Below are 22951 nucleotides of genomic sequence, written 5' to 3'. Positions count from 1 at the left end.
CCCTTCTGAACTCTTGAGCATTTTGTGAACATATCCCTCTACAACTTTCTATTTTGTACATGTAGTCTTTTCTACCTGGAATGCTCTCCTCTTCTTTTGGCCCAGAAACTACTTATACATACTTTATAGTTCCATTTACAGAGAGTCAAGGATGAGGCAAAAGTAATCTGTGGTGATAGAAGTCAGAGTGGTTAATGGGATGTGGTAACTTAGCTAGAAGGGGGCACTTGGGAATTCTCTGGGCAATGGAAGTGTTGTTTTAGGTAGTGGCTACATTTGGGTATACAATTGTCAGAACTCAATGTACTGAGCACCTTCAGATCTGTGCATTTTATTGTGTGTTAATTATACTTCAATGTAGAAAACCTTGCTTATTCTTCAGCATTCAGATTGAGATATTCTGTGATTATGTTTAAAGAAAAGTTCCTATCTATTAGAGATACATGCTGAATTATTTATGGATGAAATAATATGATGTTTTGAAAATAACGGGTGGTTTTAGAGGAGAAACAAGATTGATCGTGTGTTGACAATCATCAAAGCAGAGGAATGGATGTGTTTATGTATGGGAGTTGTTAGTCTCTTATTTTACCTCTGTTTGACATTATACATAATACCAGTTATATTGCGTATCCTATTATAAGTTGTTTTGCCATCAGAAAGTAAGTTATTTAAAATCAGAGACTTTATATATCGTTATATTTCAGCACACTGCTTGACATAGTGAATGCCCAATAAACTTTGGATGAAATTAATTTATGAATAATGGACCTAGCACATACATGTTTTTACCTAGAGATGATAGCCCCTTTTTTCCTGGATTTTATTGCTTTTTATAAAGAGCAAGAAGAGATTTTAAAAATGGATGGGGGTGGTATTGAAGGGCTTTAGTTTACCCCTGCCCACTCCTAGCAGAGTTCCGCTTGAGGTAGCTGCTTAGAATAGCTACTTGTATGGCAGTTGGGCTGCTGAAGAAAGAACTCAGGATTTGAGAGAGTCTGGTACTATTCTGAATTCCAGAAAGCTAAAACTGTTTGGGAAGAAGCTTTTGGGAAAAGTAAATATAGTGACACCATTGAAAACAAGCAAACTATTCCCCTCCCCCACCTCCTATCCTCTAAAGCTTATGTACATATATTCAAGGCCACAGGAATCTTTCTGCAAAACAGACAGTGTCCTTCCATTCCTCTGTTCCACATCCCCAAACTACTGTTCTAGCTGTATCTCCCTTTACATACCCAGTGGATTGCCTGGATGCTTCTCATTACTCCTTCTCCTCTCTCCTTGTCCCAACTTTGACCACTTTTCACATATTCAGGATCCTATCTTGGCTTCTGCTATTTCCTCTGCCTCAAATGCCCTTCTCATTTATTTTCTCATGTACAGAAGTAATCCCATTTACTTTAGTTTGCTAAGTCTGCCAAAGTGAAAAAAAAAAATAGATGGATTGGCTTTTATAAAGGGGATTTGTTACGAATTTACCATTCCCTGGAGGAAGACTTTCATCAAGGTTTCTCTGTCATGTGGAAAGGCACACGGCGACGTCTGCTGGCCTTTCCTCCTGACTTCTGCGTTCAGGTTTCCCCAGGGTGATTCCTCTGCATCTCCAGAGGTCTGGGTCTCTGTCAGCTCTTGAGTGCTGAGCTGAGCTGTGCTGAGCTACTTTTCTCTCTTCTGACTCTTCCTTTTAAGCCTCAGCTAATTAAAGTAAACGTCACTCATTGTGAAAGGCACTCCCCTTAGCCAACTGCGGATGTAGTCAGCCATTGATGAATTTCACATGCTGATAATTTAAATCAACTGGGCACCATCACCTGACCAAGTTGACACCTGAATCTATCAACTACACCATTTTAAAAATTTCTCTCACTCATTTAGAAAGATGTGCTATGTAGGTGTCATAGTAAAGGGACTAAGAAGACATAGGCCCCCTAGGGGCTCACAAATTAACAGACCTGATTAGGAGTTAAATTACATGGATTCACATTCTGGCTTGGCCATGTATTAGCTGTAAGAGTTGTGGTTTTTGTTGTTATGTTTTTAATTTAGCATAATTCTTTTTTTTATTTTTTTATTTTTATTGAGAAATCCTCACACACATACAGTCCATCCATAGTGTACAATCCATGGCTCACAATATCATCACATAGTTGTGTCTTTGTCACCATTATCATTTTTATAACATTTGCATCACTCCAGAAAAAGAATAAAAAGAAAAAACTCATATATCTCATACCGTTTACCCCTTCCTGTACTAGCATTTCAGTGTACCAAAAATTTTTACCCTTTATCTCCCCCATTATTTATTTACTATTTGTCCTTATTTTTTTACTCCTCTGTCTGTGGATATCCCTGGATAAAAGGAGCATCAGACACAAGGTTTTCACAATCACATGGTCACATTGTAAAAGTTCTATCATTATGCAGTCATCTTCAAGAATCAAGGCTCTGGGAACACAGTTCAACAGTTCCAGATACTGCCCTCCACCCCACAGTACAGCATAAAATAAAAAGGTGATGTCTATGTAATGCATAAAAATAATCACAGGATAACCTCTTGACTCTGTTCAAAAATTTTCAGCCACTGAAACTTTATTTTGTCTCAATTCTCTCTTCCCCCTTTTGGTCAAGAAGACTTTCTCAGTCCCATGATGCTGAGTCTTAGCTTATCCCAGGAGTCTATTCCCTGTTTCCAGGGAGATTTACACCCCTGGGAGTTGTGTCCCATGTAGGGGGGATGGGCAAGTGAGTTTACCTGTTAAGTTGACTTGAAGAAGAGAGCGGCCACATTTGAGCAACAAAAGAGGTTCTCTGGGGGTGACTCTTAGGCATAATTATAAGTAAGTTTAGCTTCTCTTTTGCAGGAATATGTTTCAGAGGGACAAACCCCAAGATAGAGGGCTCAGCCTATCGAATTGGTTGTCCCCACTGCTTGTAAGAATATCAGGAATTCCCCAGCTAAGGAAGTTGAATATTTCCTCCTTTCTCCCCAGCCCCCCAAGGGAACTTTGCAAATACTTTTTTTGTTCTATGCCCTAATTACCCTGGGATGCACTGGGACATCATACCAACTTATTCAAACCAACAACATCTTCTGCCCTATTCAAGAGTCCATTTAATTATGGTGTTCAGATAAACTGACCATAAAATTAAATTCGGTAATGCACTACCAAAATACACATTTTGCACCAACTAAACACCCCTCCTTTGGTATCACACAAAGTTGAAGTTTTAAAGTATAGACTGTACATCCTTTACCCTGTATTCTGATTTACTTTAGTCCTCTCCAGATCAGCTTCATTCATATCTCGAGTTGAAGTCTGATCACTTTTCAACTCTTTAAACAGTTGCTGAATGGGGTAATGCTGACTTTCACAACTTCAGTGTTCTAACTCAGACTCTTAGGTGTCACATACATAAGAGAACAACCAGGTTATACTCAAAAAGTAGTGTCTCAGAATTCAGAAATAACAGTTATAATTCCTGAATATATGTGACTGCTGTAAGTTTAGCTTAATTCTTTATCAAAGCTTAAATACTCAAATAGGTGATCTAAGCTTGTTCTAAAAACATCATACAGTTCCGGGAGGGCCCTTTAACTGTGACTCAGTTTGTTCTCCCCAGAAATTTATAACTTTTTGTTTCCAGTATTCTGAAATTTCTTGATGATATACTTTAGTGTGTTCATTTATTATTTGTTGTGTTAGGTACTTGCTAGTCCATTTTAATCTAGAAATTCATATCTTTGTGTTCTGAGAAATTTTTGTCTCGTTTGATGATTTCCTTTTCTTTTCCCTCGTTTGAAATTCTTATTATCTGAAGATTGACTCTCCTGAATAAGTTTTTAATAGTCTTTTTTTTTCCTCCATATGCTGTATGGTGGGGGTCACAGTTCATTCTTTTTCCATGTGAGTATCCCCTTATTGCAGCACCATTTGCTGAATTTTTGCTTTTGTTTGGTTTTTCGTTTGCTTGTTTGTTGGGAAGTGCACGGGCCAGGAATCGAACCCGGATCTCCTGCACAGCAGACGAGAAGTCTACCTCTGAACTGCCTTCATACCCCTAATATTCTTGTTTTTGCTCTTCCGTTTTTTCATTTCTTTGTCTTTTGGCTCTAAATTCTAGCAGATTATATTCTACTCATTCTGTTGAATTTTTAAACAATCAGATTTAAAAATTGCTGAGAGCCCTTTTCTTGTTTCTGAAAATTGTATACTGTTTTTTAATGCAATTTTATTGAGGTATATTTACATTACCATATAATCATCCAAAGTATACAGTTGATTGCTCACAATATCGTCATATAGTTCTGCATTCATCACAACAACCAATTTTAGAACAGTTCCATTACTCCAAAAGCAATAAAAATAAGAATAAAAATTTAAAAAGAATACCCAAAACATTCCATACCCCTTATCACACCCTCCACTATTTATTTATTTTTTGTCTTTATTTTGTTCCTCAACTGCCCATACTCTGGATAAAGGGAGTATTAGTTAAAAGGTTTTCACAATCAAATGGTCACACTGTAGAAGCCATATAGTTATATACTCATCATCAAGAATCAAGGCTACTTTTATTCTTGAAGATTGATTGTACAAAGATATAACTTTTACAGTGTAAGTAGCTGGCTGCTTTTGTTTTAAGGGTTGGGTGGCGGTGTACAACATTTAGAATGTAAATTTCCACTTAATCCTCCTACTTTCAGAACTCTCCCCTGCCCTCAACAGTCTGATAACCTCATCTAGAAACTTTTCTTTTTACTTTCTCTGAAGAATAAAACTATTTTTTTATTTTGGGGTGAGGAATAGGTAGTTTCCTAGCTGTGTATCTTGGGGAAGGATCCAAGGACTTAATTTCTTAAAAACACTTTTCAGATAATCTTCACCTTCACCTGATACCTAGAGGTATTCCCTGTGGCCACTTCTCAAGCTTTCTGGTTGTTTATTGCTTTCCCTGTTGCTGGACTAGGATACAGCTTTCTTGGGTCTGATAAATTAGTTGCCATCTGTCCATTTGCTTTTGAGTTTCCAAAATGTTGTTGCTGTTGTCTCCTTTCCAGTTCTTTTTGTCCTTGTGGGCCTTTGCCTTCTTTTTTAAATTAAACTTTTAATTTTGAAGTCATTGTAGATTTACATGCAATTGTAAGAAACAATACAGAGAGATCCCGCATATTCTTTCCCCATTTCCCACTGACAGTAATATCTTACAAAACTGTAGTACAGCATCACAACCAGAATGTTAACAGGGACACAGTCAAGATGCTGAACCCTTGTGTTGCCCTTTGAAAGCCACACCCACTTCCCTCCCTCCCCGCCAGCCCCCCTTTACCCCCAGGCAACACAAATCTGTTCTCATCATCTCTATAATTTTGTCATTTCAAGAATGTTATATAAATGGGATCATAGAGTTTGTAACCTTCTGCCACTGGTGTTCTGTCACTCGGCATAATTCTCTGGAGATTCATCTAGGTTGTTGTGGTAGTTAGATTCAGTTGTCAACTTGGCCAGGTGAAGGCACCTAGTTCTGTTGCTGTGGACATGAGCCAATGGTAGATGAACCTCATCTGTTGCTCATTACATCTGCAGTTGGCTAGGAGGCATGCCTGCTGCAATGAATGACATTTGACTTAATTGGTTGGTGCTTAAATGAGAGAGCACAACGTAGCACAGCCAAGCAGCTCAGCATACCTCATCTCAGCACTTGCAGCTCGACCCAGGTCTTTGGAGATGCAGAAAGAAGTCACCCTGGGAAAGTTGTTGGAACCTAGGGGCCTGGAGAGAAGGCCAGCAGAGATCACCCTGTGCCTTCCCGCATAAGAAAGAACCTCAGTAAAAGTTAGCTGCCTTTCCTCTGAAGAACTAACAAAATAAATCCCCTTTTATTAAAAGCCAATCTGTCTCTGGTGTGTTGCATTCCAGCAGCTAGCAAACTAGAATAGCTGTTATATGTATAGGTAGTTCTTTTTTATTGCTGAGTAGTATTCCATTACATAGAAGAACCTTAGTTCATTTTACCCATTGAAAGACATTGGGGTATTTCCAGTTTGGGGCTATTGTGAATAAGGCTTCTATAAACATTTACGTACAGGTGTATTTGTCATACCATTTTACATTCTCATCAGCAAAGTATGAGAGATTCAGTTTCTGCTGCATCCTTGCCACATTTGGTGTTGTTAGTTTCTTTATTTTAGCCATTCTGGTAAGTGGGTAGTGAGAGCTCATTATGATTTTGATGATGTCCAGTTTATAGACTTTCCCATTTATGGACTGTGCTTTTGTTGTCAAATCTCATAACTGCTTGCCCCTTCCTAGGTCACAAAGATTTTTGCTTATATTTTTTTTCTAAAAGTTTTGTAATTTTATATTTTACATTTAAGTTTGTGATGGCTTTTAAGAACATTTTTGTATAGGTGTGAGATTTAGGTCAAGGTTCATTTTTTGACCTGTAGATGTCCAATTGCTCCAGCATTATTTGTTGAAATAGCTGTCCTTCCTTCACTGAAATTCGTTGTCAAAAATCATCAGGATATATTTCTGAGGTTGTATTTCTAGTATCTCCATTCTGTTCCATTTATCTGTAGTTATAGAACAAGCCTTAAAAAACAGGTAGACTGGGCGGGCCACGGTGGCTCAGCAGGCAAGAAGGCTCGCCTACCATGTCAGAGTGACGCGGGTTCGATTCCCGGTGCCTGCCCATGTGAAAAAAAAAACAGGTAGACTGATTCCTTCCCTTTTTTTCTTTTTCAAAATTGCTTTGGGTCTTCTAGTTCTTTTAGTTTTCCATTTAAATTTTAGAATAATCTTATTTATATCTACAAAAAGACTTGATGAGATTTTGATAAAAATTGTGTTTTAACCTGTATATCAGTTTGAGGAAATTGGTATCTTTTCTATGTTTAATCTTCCAATCCTTGATCATAGTAAATCACTCCATTTGTGCTATGTCCTCAATTGCAGCATCCATGTTGGCATTTGAAACACAGTTGATTTTTTAATGTTTGTCCTATATCCTATGACCATGCTGAACTCACTTTTTAGTTCTGGGTGTTTGTTTTTAAATAGATTACTTGGGTTTCTTTTATGTCTACCATCATTCATCTGGAAATAGGGACAGTTTTATTTCTTCCTTTCCAGTCTAGATCCCATTTATTTTCTTTTCTTGCCCCACTGTAATGGTAGACTTTCCAGTACTCTATTGAATAAGATTGGCGAGAGGGAACATCTGTGCCTTGCTTCTGATTTTATGGGAAAAGCATTCAGTTTTTTTCACCATTAGGCGTACTGTTAGCTGTGGTTTATTGTAGATACCTTTTATCAACTTGAGAAAGTTCCCCTCTATTCCTGTTTTTTCTGAGAGTTTTTTTTTTATCATGAATGGGTATTAATTTTTGTCAAATGCTCTCTTCTACATCAATTGATATGATCAATTGCTTTTTCTTATTTAGTCTTTTAATATGGTGCATTACATTGATTGAAGCAGCCTAGCATCCCTGGAATAATCCCCACATTGTTATGGTGTGAAATTGTTTTTATATATTGTTGAATTCTATTTGTTGATATTTTGTTAATGAATTTTTGTGTCTATATTCATGAGGCATATTGGTCTATAATTTATTTTCCTCTAAATAAAATTTACATGTTTGGAGAGCAGAATAATATTGGCTTTATAACATGAATTGGAAAGTGTTTCCTCCTGTGCTGGTTTGAAACTGTTATGTATCCCAGAAAAAGCCATGTTCTTTTTTTTTTTTTTTTTTTATTAATTAAAAAAAATTAACTAACACAACATTAGAAATCAATCCATTCTACATATGCAATCAGTAATTCTTAATATCATCACATAGGTGTATGGTCATCATTTCTCAGTACATATGCATCGATTTAGAGAAAGAAATAGCACGACAACAGAAAAAGAAATAAAGTGATAACAGAGAAAACACAAATAAAAATAAAAAGTACAAAAATATATAAGAGAAAGAAAAAAAAAACAAAAAAAAACTATAGATCAGATGCAGCTTCATTCAGCGTTCCAACATAATTACATTACAGTTAGGCACTATTGTGCTGACCATTTTTTTTTTTTTTTTTTTTTTTTAGACATCATACCATTCTACATATGCAATCAGTAATTCTTAACATCATCACATAGATGCATGATCATCGTTTCTTAGTACATTTGCATCGGTTTAGAAGAACTAGCAGTATAAAAGAAAAAAATATAGAATGTTAATATAGAGAAAAAAATAAAAGTAATAATAATAAGAACAAAACAAACAAAACAAAACAAAACAAGAACCTATCGCTCGGATGCAGCTTCGTTCAGTATTTTAACATGATTACTTTACAATTAGGTATTATTGTGCTGTCCATTTTTGAGTTTTTGTATCTAGTCCTATTGCACAGTCTGTATTCCATCAGCTCCAATTACCCATTATCTTACCCTGTTTCTAACTCCTGCTGAACTTTGTTACCAATGACATATTCCAAGTTTATTCTCGAGTGTCGATTCACATCATTGGGACCATACAGTATTTGGCTTTTAGTTTTTGGCTAGACTCACTCAGCATAATGTTCTCTAGGTCCATCCATGTTATTACATGCTTCATAAGTTTATCCTGCCTTAAAGCTGCATAATATTCCATCGTATGTATATACCACAGTTTCTTTAGCCACTCGTCTGTTGATGGACATTTTGGCTGTTTCCATCTCTTTGCAATTGTAAATAACGCTGCTATAAACATTGGTGTGCAAATGTCCGTTTGAGTTTTTGCCCTTAATTCCTTTGAGTAGATTCCCAGCAATGGTATTGCTGGGTCGTATGGCAATTCTATATTCAGCTTTTTGAGGAACCGCCAAACTGTTTTCCACAGTGGTTGCACCATTTGACATTCCCACCAACAGTGGATAAGTGTGCCTCTTTCTCCGCATCCTCTCCAGCACTTGTCATTTTCTGTTTTGTTGATAATGGCCATTCTGGTGGGTGTGAGATGATATCTCATTGTGGTTTTGATTTGCATTTCTCTAATGGCCAGGGACATTGAGCATCTCTTCATGTGCCTTTTGGCCATTTGTATTTCCTCCTCTGAGAGGTGTCTATTCAAGTCTTTTTCCCATTTTGTAATTGGGTTGGCTATCTTTTTGTTGTTGAGTTGAACAATCTCATTATAAATTCTGGATACTAGACCTTTATCTGATATGTCGTTTCCAAATATTGATTCCCATTGTGTAGGCTGTCTTTCTACTTTCTTGATGAAGTTCTTTGATGCACAAAAGTGTTTAATTTTGAGGAGTTCCCATTTATTTATTTCCTTCTTCAGTGCTCTTGCTTTAGGTGTAAGGTCCATAAAACCGCCTCCAATTGTAAGATTCATAAGATATCTCCCGACATTTTCCTCTAACTGTTCTATGGTCTTAGACCTAATGTTTAGATCTTTGATCCATTTTGAGTTAACTTTTGTGTAGGGTGTGAGATATGGGTCTTCTTTCATTCTTTTGCATATGGATATCCAGTTCTCTAGGCACCATTTATTGAAGAGACTGTTCTGTCCCAGGTGAGTTGGCTTGACTGCCTTATCAAAGATCAAATGTCCATAGATGAGAGGGTCTATATCTGAGCACTCTATTCGATTCCATTGGTCGATATATCTATCTTTATGCCAGTACCATGCTGTTTTGACCACTGTGGCTTCATAATATGCCTTAAAGTCAGGCAGTGCAAGACCTCCAGCTTCGTTTTTTTTCCTCAAGATGTTTTTAGCAATTCGGGGCACCCTGCCCTTCCAGATAAATTTGCTTATTGGTTTTTCTATTTCTGAAAAATACGTTGTTGGGATTTTGATTGGTATTGTGTTGAATCTGTAAATCAATTTAGGTAGGATTGACATCTTAACTATATTTAGTCTTCCAATCCATGAACACGGTATGCCCTTCCATCTATTTAGGTCTTCTGTGATTTCTTTTAGCAGTTTTTTGTAGTTTTCTTTATATAGGTTTTTTGTCTCTTTAGTTAAATTTATTCCTAGGTATTTTATTCTTTTAGTTGCAATTGTAAATGGGATTCGTTTCTTGATTTCCCCCTCCGCTTGTTCATTGCTGGTGTATAGAAATGCTACAGATTTTTGAATGTTGATCTTGTAACCTGCTACTTTGCTGTACTCATTTATTAGCTCTAGTAGTTTTGTTGTGGATTTTTCCGGGTTTTCGACGTATATTATCATATCATCTGCAAACAGTGATAGTTTTACTTCTTCCTTTCCAATTTTGATGCCAGCCATGTTCTTTTAATCCAGTCTTGTGGGTGCAAATTTATTGGGGTGGGGGGCATTTGGACTAGGTTGTTTCCATGGAGATATGGCCCTGCCCGTTCAAAGTGGGTCTTAATTAGTTTACTAGAGTCCTTACAAGAGCTCACAGAGAGAGAGAGAGAGCGCGAGTGAGCTCAGAGCTGTTACAGAGAGCAGAGAGATGAAACCGAGACACAGATGTTTGGAGATACTAAGCTAATAGATGAAACCAGGAGTCTGCCCCAGAGAAACTAAGTGAGGAACCACAAATGCGTAAAGTGAAAGCCACTGGAAACAGGAGCAGAGAGAGCCATTTGAAACGAGAAGCTGGGAAAGAAGGGCAGCAGACATCACCATGTGCCTTCCCATGTGACAAAGAACACCAGACACTATTGGTCTTTCTTCAGAGTCAAGGTATCTGTATCTGGATGCCTGATTTAGGACATTTTCATGGCCTTAGGCTTGTAAATTTGTAACTTAGTAATAAATCCCATTTGAAAAGCTAACCCATTTCTGATATGTTGCAGTCCAGCAGCATTAGCAAACTGAAACACACCTTCTATTTTCTGAAAGAGATTGTATAGAATTGGTTTTAATCCTTCTTTAAATATTTGATAGGATTTTCCAATGAAACTGTCTGGACATGGAGATTTCTTTTTTGGGGGAATTTTAAAATTATGAATTATAAATTGAATTTCTTTCATACTGATAGAGCTATTCAAATTTCATATTGGACAAGTTATGATAGTTCATATTTTTGGGGATTTGGTCCATTTCACTTAAGTTGTGAAGTTTATTTGCGTATAATTGTTAGTAGTATACTTGGTCATGTTGTATATCCTTTTAGTATACTGTTGAATTCAGCTTGCTAGTATTTTATTGAAGAGTTTTACATCTTTGTTCATAAGGGAGATTGGTCTGTAATTTTCTTTTCTTGTGATGTCCTTATCTGACTTTGGTATAAGGGCAGTGCTACTCTCATGAATGAGTGAGGGAAGTGTTCCTTCCTCTTCAGTATTTTGGAAGAGTTTGAGGAGGATTGGTGATAAATCTTCTTTGAATGTTTGGTAGAATTTATTAGTGGAGCCATCTGGTCCTGGACATTAGTTGGGAGGTGTTTGATTACTCATTCAGTCTCTTTACTTGTTATTGGTCTGTTTAGAAATAACTAGTAAAGAAGTAAACTAGTAAGAAGTAAAAAGTAGTAAATATTTGTCCATGTAGTGACCTTTATTGTGGGTGTTCATTTCTTCATATGGCTTCATGTTATTGTCTAGTGTTCTTTCCTTTCTTCCTGAAGGACTCCTTTTAGCATTTCTTGTATAGTAGGTCTAATGGTAACAAACTCCCTCAGCATTTCTTTTTCTGAGAATGTCTGAATTCTCCCACATTTTTGAAGGAAGTTTTGCTATTGAGAGTTCTTGGTCAACAGTTTATTCCTTTCAGCATCGCCAGTATTTCATCCCACTGCTTACGGGCCCATATGGTTTCTTTTGAGAAATCAACACTTAATCTTACTGAGGATCCCTTGTATGTGATGAGTTGCTTCTCCCTTTTAGAATTCTCTTTGTCTTTGGCAGTTTAACTGTAATTTTTTTTAGTGTGATTCTCTATGAGTTTATCCTATTTGAAGTTCATTGAGCATCTCAGATGTTTTATATTCTTGTCTTTCATCAAATATATGGGGGATTCTCAGCCCTTATTTCTTCAAATGCTCCTTCTGCTCCTTTCTCTTTCTCTTCTCCTTTAGGGACAGTCCCATAATTCATATATTGGTATGCTTCTTGGTGATACAGATGTCACTTAGGCATTTCTCACTTTTTTCATTCTTTATCCTTTCTGCTCCTTGGTGTGTGTAGTTTCCTTTGTCTTACCTTCAAGTTTGCTCGTTCTTCTGCCTGTTCCAACCTGCTGCTGAATCCTGCCAGTGAACTTTTATTTCAGTTATTGTACTTCAGTTCAGCTCTAGAATTTCTGTTTCCTTTTTAAAATTTCTGTCTCTTTATTGAGTTCCCCCCTTTGTTCATGTGTAATTTTCCTGTAAGTTTTTGGTCCATGCTTTCCTTTAACTCATTGAACTTATTGAGGAGAATTGATTTCATGTCTTTGATTAGTAATTCTGGCATCTGGGATTCCTCAGTGATTTTTTTTTTGCTTTGTAATTTTGAATGGGCCCTCTCTTCCTGTTTCTTTGTATGCCTTGTGATTTCTTGTTGGAGCCTGGACATTTGACTGTTTTGATGTGCTAAACTCTGGAAATCAGAGTTCTCCCCTCCCCCAGGGTCTGCTGAGTTTTTGTTTGTTTGCTTGTTTGTTTTCCATTGTTGAAAGCTGTAGTGAAAATTAGCTCTATCTTGAGGCTCTTTTTCAATACTTAGTACAGCTTGTCCTGTATCTATACATCAGCCTGAAGTAAATGATTAGACTTTTCTGAGCATACCTCTTGCCATGGGCATGCAGGTTAGTTTCAAATGTCTCCCAGGATTTGTGCATGCTTGCAAGTGTCCTTATACTCATCCTCCCATCTGCCCCAGTAAAAAAACTCTCTCCTCAGCTTTTCCTCCCCACCCCCAGGTGCTGTATTTTATGTCTCAGGTGCAGTCTTTTGCTCCAGGTGACTGGTTTTCTCAGTTTGGTGCCACTTCTCTGCACTACTGCTCTGTCCCTAAATGATTCCTGGATAGGTGAAACCCTTTGAGTCCGCTGAGTCTTTCAGGGAGTGGGTTGGAACACACATACAAATGCACTACATTTGCACTTCAGGTACTCTGCTCCTTCTGTAACCAGATACCAGGGACTTACACTAGGAATGTGAGTTGTTGTCAGATGTGTCCAAGCCAGGGGAGGGAATAGGGCCAGGTTAACTAAAACCATCATGCAATTTGCCTGTTGCTTTTAAGCTGCTTTTTTATTGATTCTGTGTTTTCCTGGTTGCTATTGACCTTTGACTGTTTTCCAGAATTCTGAGAATGTTAGTTCTAGTAGTTTCTCTCTCTCTTTTTTCTTTTTCTTTTTTTTTTTTTTTAATGTTTCTATAGAGGGCATGCGTTTGGAGCTTCTTACTCTACCATCTTGTTAATGTTGATGGTTTTTTTGTTGTTGTTTTTTCCTTTTCTTTTCCTGTCCATCCCTTCCCCCCACCAATCTGTTTGTTCTCTGTTGTTCATATTAGGTAATTTCTATCATTCCCTCTTCTGGTCCCCTGATTCTTTTCCCTACCCCTTTAATTCTACTGTTGAGCCCATCCACTGCACTTTTAATTTTGGCTATTGTATTTTTCAGTTCTAAAATTTTCATTTGGTTCTTGATTGTGTCTTTTGTTTCTCTCCTGAAACTTTCTGTTTTTTAGCTGAGGCTTTGTGTTCTTTTGTTTTAAGCATGTTCATAATCACTCATTTAAGCATTTTTATCATGACTTCTTTAAAATCTATGCCAGATAATTCTAACATCTTTTGTCATCTCAAGATTGGCATCATCCTTGTACCTGATATGATGAGTGATTTTAGATTGATACTTGGGCATTTAATATTTTTTATGAGACTCTGGATCTTATTTAAATCTTCTGTTTCAATTGGCTTCTCTGACACTTCTCTGGCAGGTACTAGGGGGTGGGGTGCCATGCTATTGCTGCCAGTTGAAGATAGTCCAGGTTCATTACTGGGACTCTTTTGACACACGAGTCTCCTTATTACTGCTGAGTGGGGAAAGGCATTCCAACTCTCCATTAGATCTCCACTGATACCTCCCTGACTGGGAGGGGTGAGAGTGTCTTGTTACTGCTCCGCAGGTGGCCTCCACTGACACTATGAAGGGAGAAGGTAGCCGGGTGGTTATGAAAGTCATGGCTTTCTATTTTGACTAGTGCATTTCCTAATATATAGCTTAATTGAACACCATAAGTACATAGAACCTTGAATTGGGCATGAGGTTTTGTAGGTTTGTCCATAGTGATGCCCCAATAAATCCCAGAGTAATCTGAACACTGAATAAAAAGTATTTGCAGAGTCTCCTTGGGGGGATGGCGAGAAAGGGGGAAAACTCAATTTCCCCAAGTGGAGAATTCTTGATATTCTCACAAGCCATGGGGACAACCAAAGCAATAGACTGAGCCCTCAATCTTGAGGTTTGTTCATATGAAACTTAACCCTGCAAAGGATAGGCTAAGCCTACTTAAAATTAGGCCTAAGAGTCACCCCCCAGAGAACCTCTTTTGTTGCTCAGATATGGCTTCTCTCTCTCAGCCAACATGGCAAGTAAATTCACTACCCTCCCCCTCTCTATGTGGGACATGACTCCCAGGAACGTGGACCTTCCTGGCAACGTGGGACAGAAACCCTAGAATGAACTGGGACGTAGTATCAAGGGATTGAGAAAACCTTCTCGACCAAAAGGTGGAAGAGAAAAATGAGATAGAATAAAGTGTCTCTCTTGGCTGAGAGATTCCAAACAGAGTCAAAAGGTTATCCTGGAGATTGTTCTTATGCATTATATAGATATCACTTTTTTAGTTAAGGAGTAATGGAGAGGCTGGAGGGAAGTGCCTGAAAATGTAGAGCTGTGTTCCAGTAGCCATGTTTCTTGAGGATGATTGTATAATGATATAGCTTTCACAATGTGACTGTGATGCTCTCTTTATCTACCTTATTGACAGACGAGTAAAACATATGGATTAAAAATAAATAAATAATAGGGGGAACAAATGTTAAAATAAATTTAGTAGCTTGAAATGCTAGTGATCAATGAAAGGGAGGGGAAAGGGGTATGGTATGTATGAATTTTCTGTTTTCTTTTTATGTCTTTTTCTGAAGAAAAAGAAAAACATTTGTGTGCACGTTTTTGTGTGGATATATATTTTCAGTTCTCTTGCATATGTATGTATGTATGTGTATGTAAATAGATAGATAGGGAATTGATAACTGTGCTTATCATTTTAAGGAACTTCCAAACTGGTTTCCTCAGCAGCTGCACCAATTTATATTCCCACCAGTAAAGTAAGAAGGTTCCAGCTTGTGTGTATTCTTGCCAACATTTTTATTTTCTAAGAAATGATCATGATGATGAATATCCAACTATGTGATGATATTGTGAGTTATTGATTATATATCAAGAATGGACAATCATATGGTAAGAATGTTTGTGTTTGTATGTTATGTTTAATTAAAAAAAAAAAAGTCCTGGTTTTCTGTTTAGCCTCTGCTGATACACCCCACTGGGGAATGGGAGGGTCATCTTATTACTGCCAACCATGATGAATGTCATAGCTCCTTATTTGGCCTTTTCTGACTCCAGCCCTGCCTTGTGGGTTAAGGCATTTTGTTACAGCCTCAAGAATGAAAGTCTAGGCTTCCCACTTGGTTTTTGCTAGCATGGGTGGGATGGGGCCTTAGTTTCTGTGATTTGTGGCTAGATTAAAGCAGTTGTTATCTAAAAGTTTTCTGTCTTGTTAGGTTGCCCTTTTCTGGGTTTGGTTAGAGAAAATAGGCTTTTACTCGGACCTTTTTTATCTGTTAGCTGTTGGCATTTCAAGGTTTAGCATGAAGTCTGGAATTTATGAGGCAAAAAGAAAACTTCAGGCAACTTACTTGTCATTCCTTGATCTCTAGCTACTCTCTCTTCTCTCTATTCAGTCTTCTTATGTTTGTTTTGTATATACTCTCCTATCCAGGGTTTTAAGTTGTCCTTAGCAGGAGAAATAAGGAAAAGTACATCTACTTTGTCTTTCTAGAAGCGGAAGTCTTTGGTTTATACCTTTAAAAATATCTCTTTACATCATTTAGTAAGATTTTGAAAGGAAGCAGAGATAAATATCTATGTTCAGCCTGCTATCTTTAATCACAAGTCTTGTGTGAGTTTCTTAACCTCTCTATGCTCAGATTTCTGTCACATGGAGGGCGTAACCGCAGCCCTACTTCCTCACAGAGTGTAAGAATCGTGAAAGTGTGTTGGGAGATAGATTGTGCTTTATAACACGTTAAGACTTGTATGTTAGTAATCAAAGAAGCAGATTCCGCTCTATTTTCATCAGGGTAAGGATCTTCATGTTGAATTCAAACTTAAGGAGAACAGGTAATGCTTCACTAGAGATATTTTATTTCAAGAATTACCTGTACCATTTACTAGGGTCTAGTATGGATCTTTTGATACATCAGAGCTGTGTCTTAGTCACAGCTGTATGTTCTTATACATACAGCTTAGTAGGCTGTATGTTCTGATGGAATCAGGGAGACTTTAGTTGCTGACGGACAGTTGGAAGGTAAGTTTTTAGGGTTCTCATCTCCTTGCCTGACAGGTAAAAGATTAATCATCTTCTGACTTTAAGGGGTGAGAACAATGATGGAAAAGAACTGAAGCTCAGATGTGTCAAGTGCTGTTCTGCATTCACATCCTGGCCCAGACGGATCACTTCTTCAGTGGTCTCGATAATGAGGACAGAGCTGCCACAAGTGATATGTGAAGTCTTGCTTAGAACAGAATAGGTGTCAGAAGAATTTAGGCAGGTGAATATTTCCATTTTCTAAAAAGGGGAGATGTTAGATTCTGCCCAATAGGGAATTCAGAATTGAGCTGGGATAAGAATCAGGAACAGATTATTTTCAAAGATACTTTGATGTTATATATTTTGTTTAAGAAACGGGGTATGTGCATTTTGTGTGAGTGTGTGTGTGAATGTGTATGTATACTGTATGTGTGTGTGTCTACACATACATGCACATTGCTTGAAATTGCCTGAAGAAATACTGGAGGGATCTGAAAAGAAAACCAGAAAAAGTGAGAGAAGGAAATTGTGAGAGAAAGAACAATATTGTTCCCCATAGGTGATAGGCACAGAAATAAGAAATAATTGTTTAATAATTTTTGGCTTTTAAAGTTTAAATTTATTACTTACTGAAAAGTTAAAATGAAGTGTTAAGCTGTTTTATGGCCATCTGGGTGAGTAAGCAGAGTTCTAAAGAGCCGTCAGGTTCAGTAAGAACAAGCCATGTCAGATCAACATCATGTCTTCCTTTGGGAAGGCTTCTGGATAGGGAGCACAGAGGAGTGCAGTAGATTCACTGTCTCTAGATTCAGTGTCTCTGGATTTTGCTTTTTGGGGGCACTTATCAGAGATCTGTGAACAAGTGGGGAGTGTAGGCTGGATGCCAAAGCAGTTAGGTATAATTGCTACTGGTTGTAAAGGTTTTGATTAGTAATTTAATGGTAAATTGGAGGAGATTTTCTAAGGAAGAAGTACTACAGCTTACCATTAGCCTTATGTTATTTCACCTTAACGAATAACTTGATTAAAGAAATAGAAGACTCACTGAAATCATATGTACCTAATATAAAGTTGGAAGATCTAACAACTTCCTTGGGTGATAGACTAAGGATCCAAAATGACCTTTATATTAGAACAATGGACTATTTCTGATGAGATGAAATAGCAAGGATAAGGTCATATTCTTGGGTTTTTTGTTTGTTTTAATCAGCTTTACTGGCACAGTTCTGGGAGTCAGAAAATAAAAGCATGAAAAAGATTTTGATATTTTATTGGCCAATTAACTCAGTATTAATGAATAACATGATGTCACTGCCAAAGAAAAAAGAATGTAATTTTTAGCTACATTAATAGAATTATAGAAGGTGAGTCAGACCAGGCCTTGGGTATTTCATTCATTCATTTCCTGGGCCCATTGTTTTAAGGATAGACAGAGCAAAGCACTTAAGTATGGAAGCAGCCAACATGATGATGTCACTAAAAATCATGTTGAGGAAAGATGGGTTGTTTAATCTAGAGAAGATTTAAGGTGTAGATAATGCTAGTTTAGCTGCTGGAAAGTGAAAAGATAAACTAGGTTTGTCCTTTTTTGCTTTAAAGAGGACAGTCTAGACTTAGGGGTAAGAAAGTACTGATCAACAATGAGGGCTGTCTGAAGATGGGCTGAGAGCCTGGGCATTATTCTCAGAAAGCTCCTGATGGCAGGGCTGACCTGAGGGGCCTGATAGCCCTCGACTGTGCTACTCAAAAGATTTTTTTTCTTTTTCCTTTTTCACCCATGTGTGTGTTTTTCTGCAACTTCTTATGTTATTTTTGTTGTTGTTGTTGTTTTTGTAAGTTGAGATAAAATTCCGTTTTAAAGGGCATGAATAGTGGCTTTTAAATTCAAAAGTTTGTACAACCATCACCACCATCTGATTTCAGAACATTTTCATCACCCTGAAAGGAAATCCCATACTACTTAGCAATTACTCCCCATTCCCTCCCTGGCTCCAAACCCTGGAAACCTCTAATCTACTTTCTGTCTCTTTTAATTTGCCTATTCTGGACATTTCATTTAAACGGAATCATATAATATGTGTGATCTTCAGTATCTAGCGTCTTTCATATCACATCACATAATGTTTTTAAGGTTCATCCATGTATAGCACATATCAGAATGTCATTCCTTTCTATGACTGAATAATATCCCATTGTTTGGATATATCACATTTTGTTTATTCAATCATCAGTTGATGAACATTGGGTAGTTTGCATTTTTTATTGTTCTAAATAATGCTGCTGTAAACATTTGTGTGCACGTTTTTGTGTGGATATATATTTTCATTTGCGTATGTATGAATGTAAGTGTATGTACATAGATAGATAGGGAATTGATAACTGTGCTTAACTTTTTAAGGAACTGCCAAACTGGTTTCCTTAGCAGCTGCACCAATTTATATTCCCACAAGTAAAGTAAGAAGGTTCCAGTTTATGTGTATTCTTGCCAGCATTTTTATTTTCTCTTTTCACTTGGAGATCTGGGGTGATTCATATGTATATCAAAGCTTGGGCATCACTGCTCCAGAGTCACTCCAGATGTCTTTAAAGGTTGATTGAGTAAGTACAGGATTGATCAATCAGAAAGACATGAAAAAGGGAGAAAAGGAGGAGATAGGTTATCTGAGACTTCTTATGTAGCAGAAGCCCCCAAGCTTAGGTACCTTGGCCTCTGATAGAAATCCAGGGACAGCTCAGATTCAAAGTGTTTCTTTTCACTGCTGCACTTGACTTCATAGTTTTGGTCTAACTCCTCTTGAATTTATATTCCTTATAGAGGAAATTTAGGATTATAGAGAAAGGGGACAAGGGAATGAGATAGTAAAGCAGAAGAAGAATTTTGCAAAACAACCTTGGGAGAAATGAATTCCAAGCCTTAGAATTGTGTTTCTTCATCTTTAAATAAGAAGAAGCTGAGATTTGGTTACAAAGGTCTGTGGAACCAAAGTGGGATTCTAGAAGTAGAGATCAGTTGTGTTGAGTTGTAAATGAGAAAAATGTTAAATATTTGGATGGAGAGTCAAAGCAGTAAAGAAACTTCTTTGGAAACTTCCTATCTATAAATATAAGCACTGTCTGTACCAGAAATTTATAGGAATCATATTGTAATTCTAAGAAAGGGTGGCCTGATCAAATGATATGCAGAGAAATTAGTTATATACAATATTCATTTTTACTTTTTTTGAGATGAAAGATGTTATCAATATGTATTTAGAATATTATCTTCTTTGTCTGAACGTAAAAGTTAAGTAATGGAAGAGGCTTTTCCATAGATTTACATATAAATTGAGTCTTTTCTTACTAGGCTTTAAGATACTTGAGGAATTTTGCACAGGGATTTCAAGGAAGGAATTCTCTCCATGCTGCAAAACTTCATTAACTAGGACTCCCAATAGACTTAAAATTTATTATAATCTATAGGATATGTCCTGAAGACTTGGCTTTCAAATGGTAGCTTTTGGATATGTTTATGAAAAAGGGGTTTTAGCTCTTCAAGCAAAATAAAATATGAAAGTTTATGAGCTAAATACAAACCCTTTAAAATATCTGTTTAATAACAATGTGTATCAGTACTTTGTTAATTTTGAAAGTTTAAAATAACACAAACCCTTCAAACTATCGTTGCTTAAGTCAGGTGGTATATAAACTGATATAGTCTGTAGTTTAACGGAATGTCCTTCCACCCTCCTGAAAATCAGATTTTTACTTAGCCTGTTAGATTTTTATCCCAATACTCCACATTATAGTTGTAGGTAACCAAGGGAACTAAAGCATATTCCCCACACCCCGCCTTTTCCGGAGTATGTAAATGGTGACTGAGGTGCTACCCGCTTATGGGTTCCAGCCAATACGTCAGAGTCCACTTCTGCTCATGAACCTGATACTAGTTAAAGCCAGAGGAGAGCTTGGGCATCCTCTGCCTGTTGCTGCTGAGAACAGGGCAGGAACTGCTATTGGTGTTCAGTTTCAATATGTGTTAAGATTTTTTTCTTGACCTCTCCCACAGTTCACTGTTCAGGTAGATCTTCTCCATCAGAGTTGCAATCTGGTGAGATTTTACTCAAAAATCTGAGATGTTACTTCATCATCAAGTAGTTAAAGTCAAGTGCCATGGTCTCCCTCTACGAGTGGGGTCCTGAGACATTTCTGCAGAAGACAAACGAACAGGAATTTGGCCTTAAACAATTCAGCAAATGTCTTGGCAAACTGTTCTAAGGTACCTTCTGTAGATGTTAATTATTCAGTTTGGGTTACATAATAGCTCTGTTCTCTTGGATCTCCCGAGTGTTGTTTTTTATTTTTTCAGTCTCTTTTCTAGTCCTCTCAGTGAGATGAGCTCAGGGAGAATATTGCTAATTCTTTTTCAAATAGTTAAATGTAGAAATATTAGTCTTTTGCTCCTATTTGTTAGCATTTGGAGGGCATGATCTCCATTTTTATTTCAGAGGTTTTTCTCCAGTTCTTCCTAATCCCAGGAGTTGCTAATGGAGATAAGGTGTCGAAGAGTTGATGAGACAGAAAGGCACAGGGAAGGATAAGTCTCTAAAACATAAGCCCTGAAACCACTTTCAATCTATTATCCAAAGCAGTTTGCTCTAAGCCTTTTATTTCATCAATCCTCTTTGCTATTCCTGTACACTTAGAAGATGATCTTGCTCTCTACCAAAAGCAGGGAAACAAACAAAATTCAAGAGGTCTGAACTCACTTAAATTTCTTTTTTCTCCAGCGCTAAGCAAATATGTGTATCCATCCTTGTCTCCTTCCTACTTTCCAGGAAATTGGTCTTTCTAAGGCCAGCCCCATTAACAGTGCTCTTAATTTCCACTCCTTCTACATCCAAGACTTTGTTCCATCAGTTCTCCTCACTGTCTCCTGTATCTTAAAGCTTTCTTCTCCTGGCCCCTTCCTCTCTGCGGTGTTTAATTCTCTCCCATCACAAAAATGTCTTCCTCAATGCTACTCTTAAGTACAAAGTGGTCCAAAAGAGTGATCTGGAAATATGACCCACCTTACATCCCAGTTAGGTGGTTTGAAAGGCAGGAAGGAAGTAGATACTTGGTGTACGTTTGACTCCAGAATTTAGAGTGCTGCGGTCTGGTAGGATTGTGGAATTACCATTTAAGACGTGTCTGTGAATTTCAGAGACCACCCAAAAGCTGTTCCTGACTCTGTTCCTTAGTCTCACCTCTCAATACTGTTAGTGTCTTCTCTGTGTGTTTATGTCATCTGTGCACATTGAACTGACCGGTTCATTCTGTGCTTGTTGGTGTCTGTATCTGATAGTGTATTTCTCAACTCTTGTTCACAGAGGGACCTGTCAGGGCACAAGAACATTGTGGGCTACATTGATTCTAGTATCAACAATGTGAGTAGTGGCGATGTATGGGAAGTTCTCATTCTGATGGACTTCTGTAGAGGTAAGTATATGAATCATACCATTAAGCTGCCATTTCTCTAGCATTTTAATTGTCAGTAGCATGGGGGTCATCTCAGTTTCTGTGCACTGCACCCTGAAGTATGTTGTTCTAGTTTTAAAGTTGGGATAACTAAGAGTTTAAAAGATGCAGAGTCCTCTGTCAACTCTTGTTATTCTTATAATGGTAAGGAGCGGTGGCACAAGCAATTCAAAGTGATGGGTAATATAAATCTCATTTTTGTTAGATCTAGGAACGTTTGGTGCTTGCATGTGAATGAGCACGTATGGAATGAGAATGAATGTGTTCTTTGTGATGCCTCAAAACAAATGATGAAGGCACATAATAAAGACCCAACTCCAGATGGACTAAAAGCAGTGCAGCTCCCCCACTCTCTCACGCGTGTGTTCCCTTTCCTCCCACACCACCATCCTTGGGAGAGGATGTAAAAGAATCCTTTTTGTCTGAAGGAAATGACCCTCCTCTACTTGAACTATAATTCCTAATAAGGCTATATTGAAATTATGCTGCGATTAACAGTAGAGTTAAGTATTTGAAAGCTTGACGCTTCAAACAGTATTTATCTTTGGAAATCCAGACTGTAGCAAAATTTATTCAGAGTCAGCTCCATTTTATGCAACAGTTATTTGAGGTTTTGGCAGCTGCCACCTACAAGCTTGGGTCATTGTCTCATTGTTTGGTGTCCTGTTTTGTAATCACCCTTAGTTGCATTAACATTTTTCACTGGCTTTGTAGATACTGTGCATAAATTAAATTTGTTTCTAGTCCCCCAAATGTCATGTTAACCAGTAACTAGTACAGCCTCCCCTGTAATCACCTGATTTTATAAAATGCTACCGAATTTGAACTTGGCAATCTGTTTCCTTCTACCCATTCCTTTTTGGGCAGTAAAATGGTTAAGAGCATCTAGGGATCTGCATAAATTTGTAAACCTT

The 22951-nt window shown here is 37.5% G+C and overlaps 1 protein-coding gene across 9 annotated transcripts in view; it reads left to right on the top strand.

The window, feature by feature from the left end:
- AAK1 (AP2 associated kinase 1) overlaps positions 1 to 22951 on the top strand; it is a 205646-nt gene that overhangs the window by 83896 nt on the left and 98799 nt on the right. For all 9 annotated transcript variants that reach the window (XM_077134454.1, XM_077134450.1, XM_077134449.1 and 6 more), the window contains exon 4: positions 21890 to 21998. In XM_077134454.1, the coding sequence (XP_076990569.1) occupies positions 21890 to 21998 (109 nt within the window). The remainder of the gene's footprint in view (positions 1 to 21889; positions 21999 to 22951) is intronic.

This window comes from Tamandua tetradactyla, chromosome 17 (assembly GCF_023851605.1).
Source record: "Tamandua tetradactyla isolate mTamTet1 chromosome 17, mTamTet1.pri, whole genome shotgun sequence".
NCBI lineage: Eukaryota > Metazoa > Chordata > Mammalia > Pilosa > Myrmecophagidae > Tamandua > Tamandua tetradactyla.
Note: the sequence above shows the minus strand (reverse complement) of the source record. Positions and strands in the feature narration are given on the sequence as shown.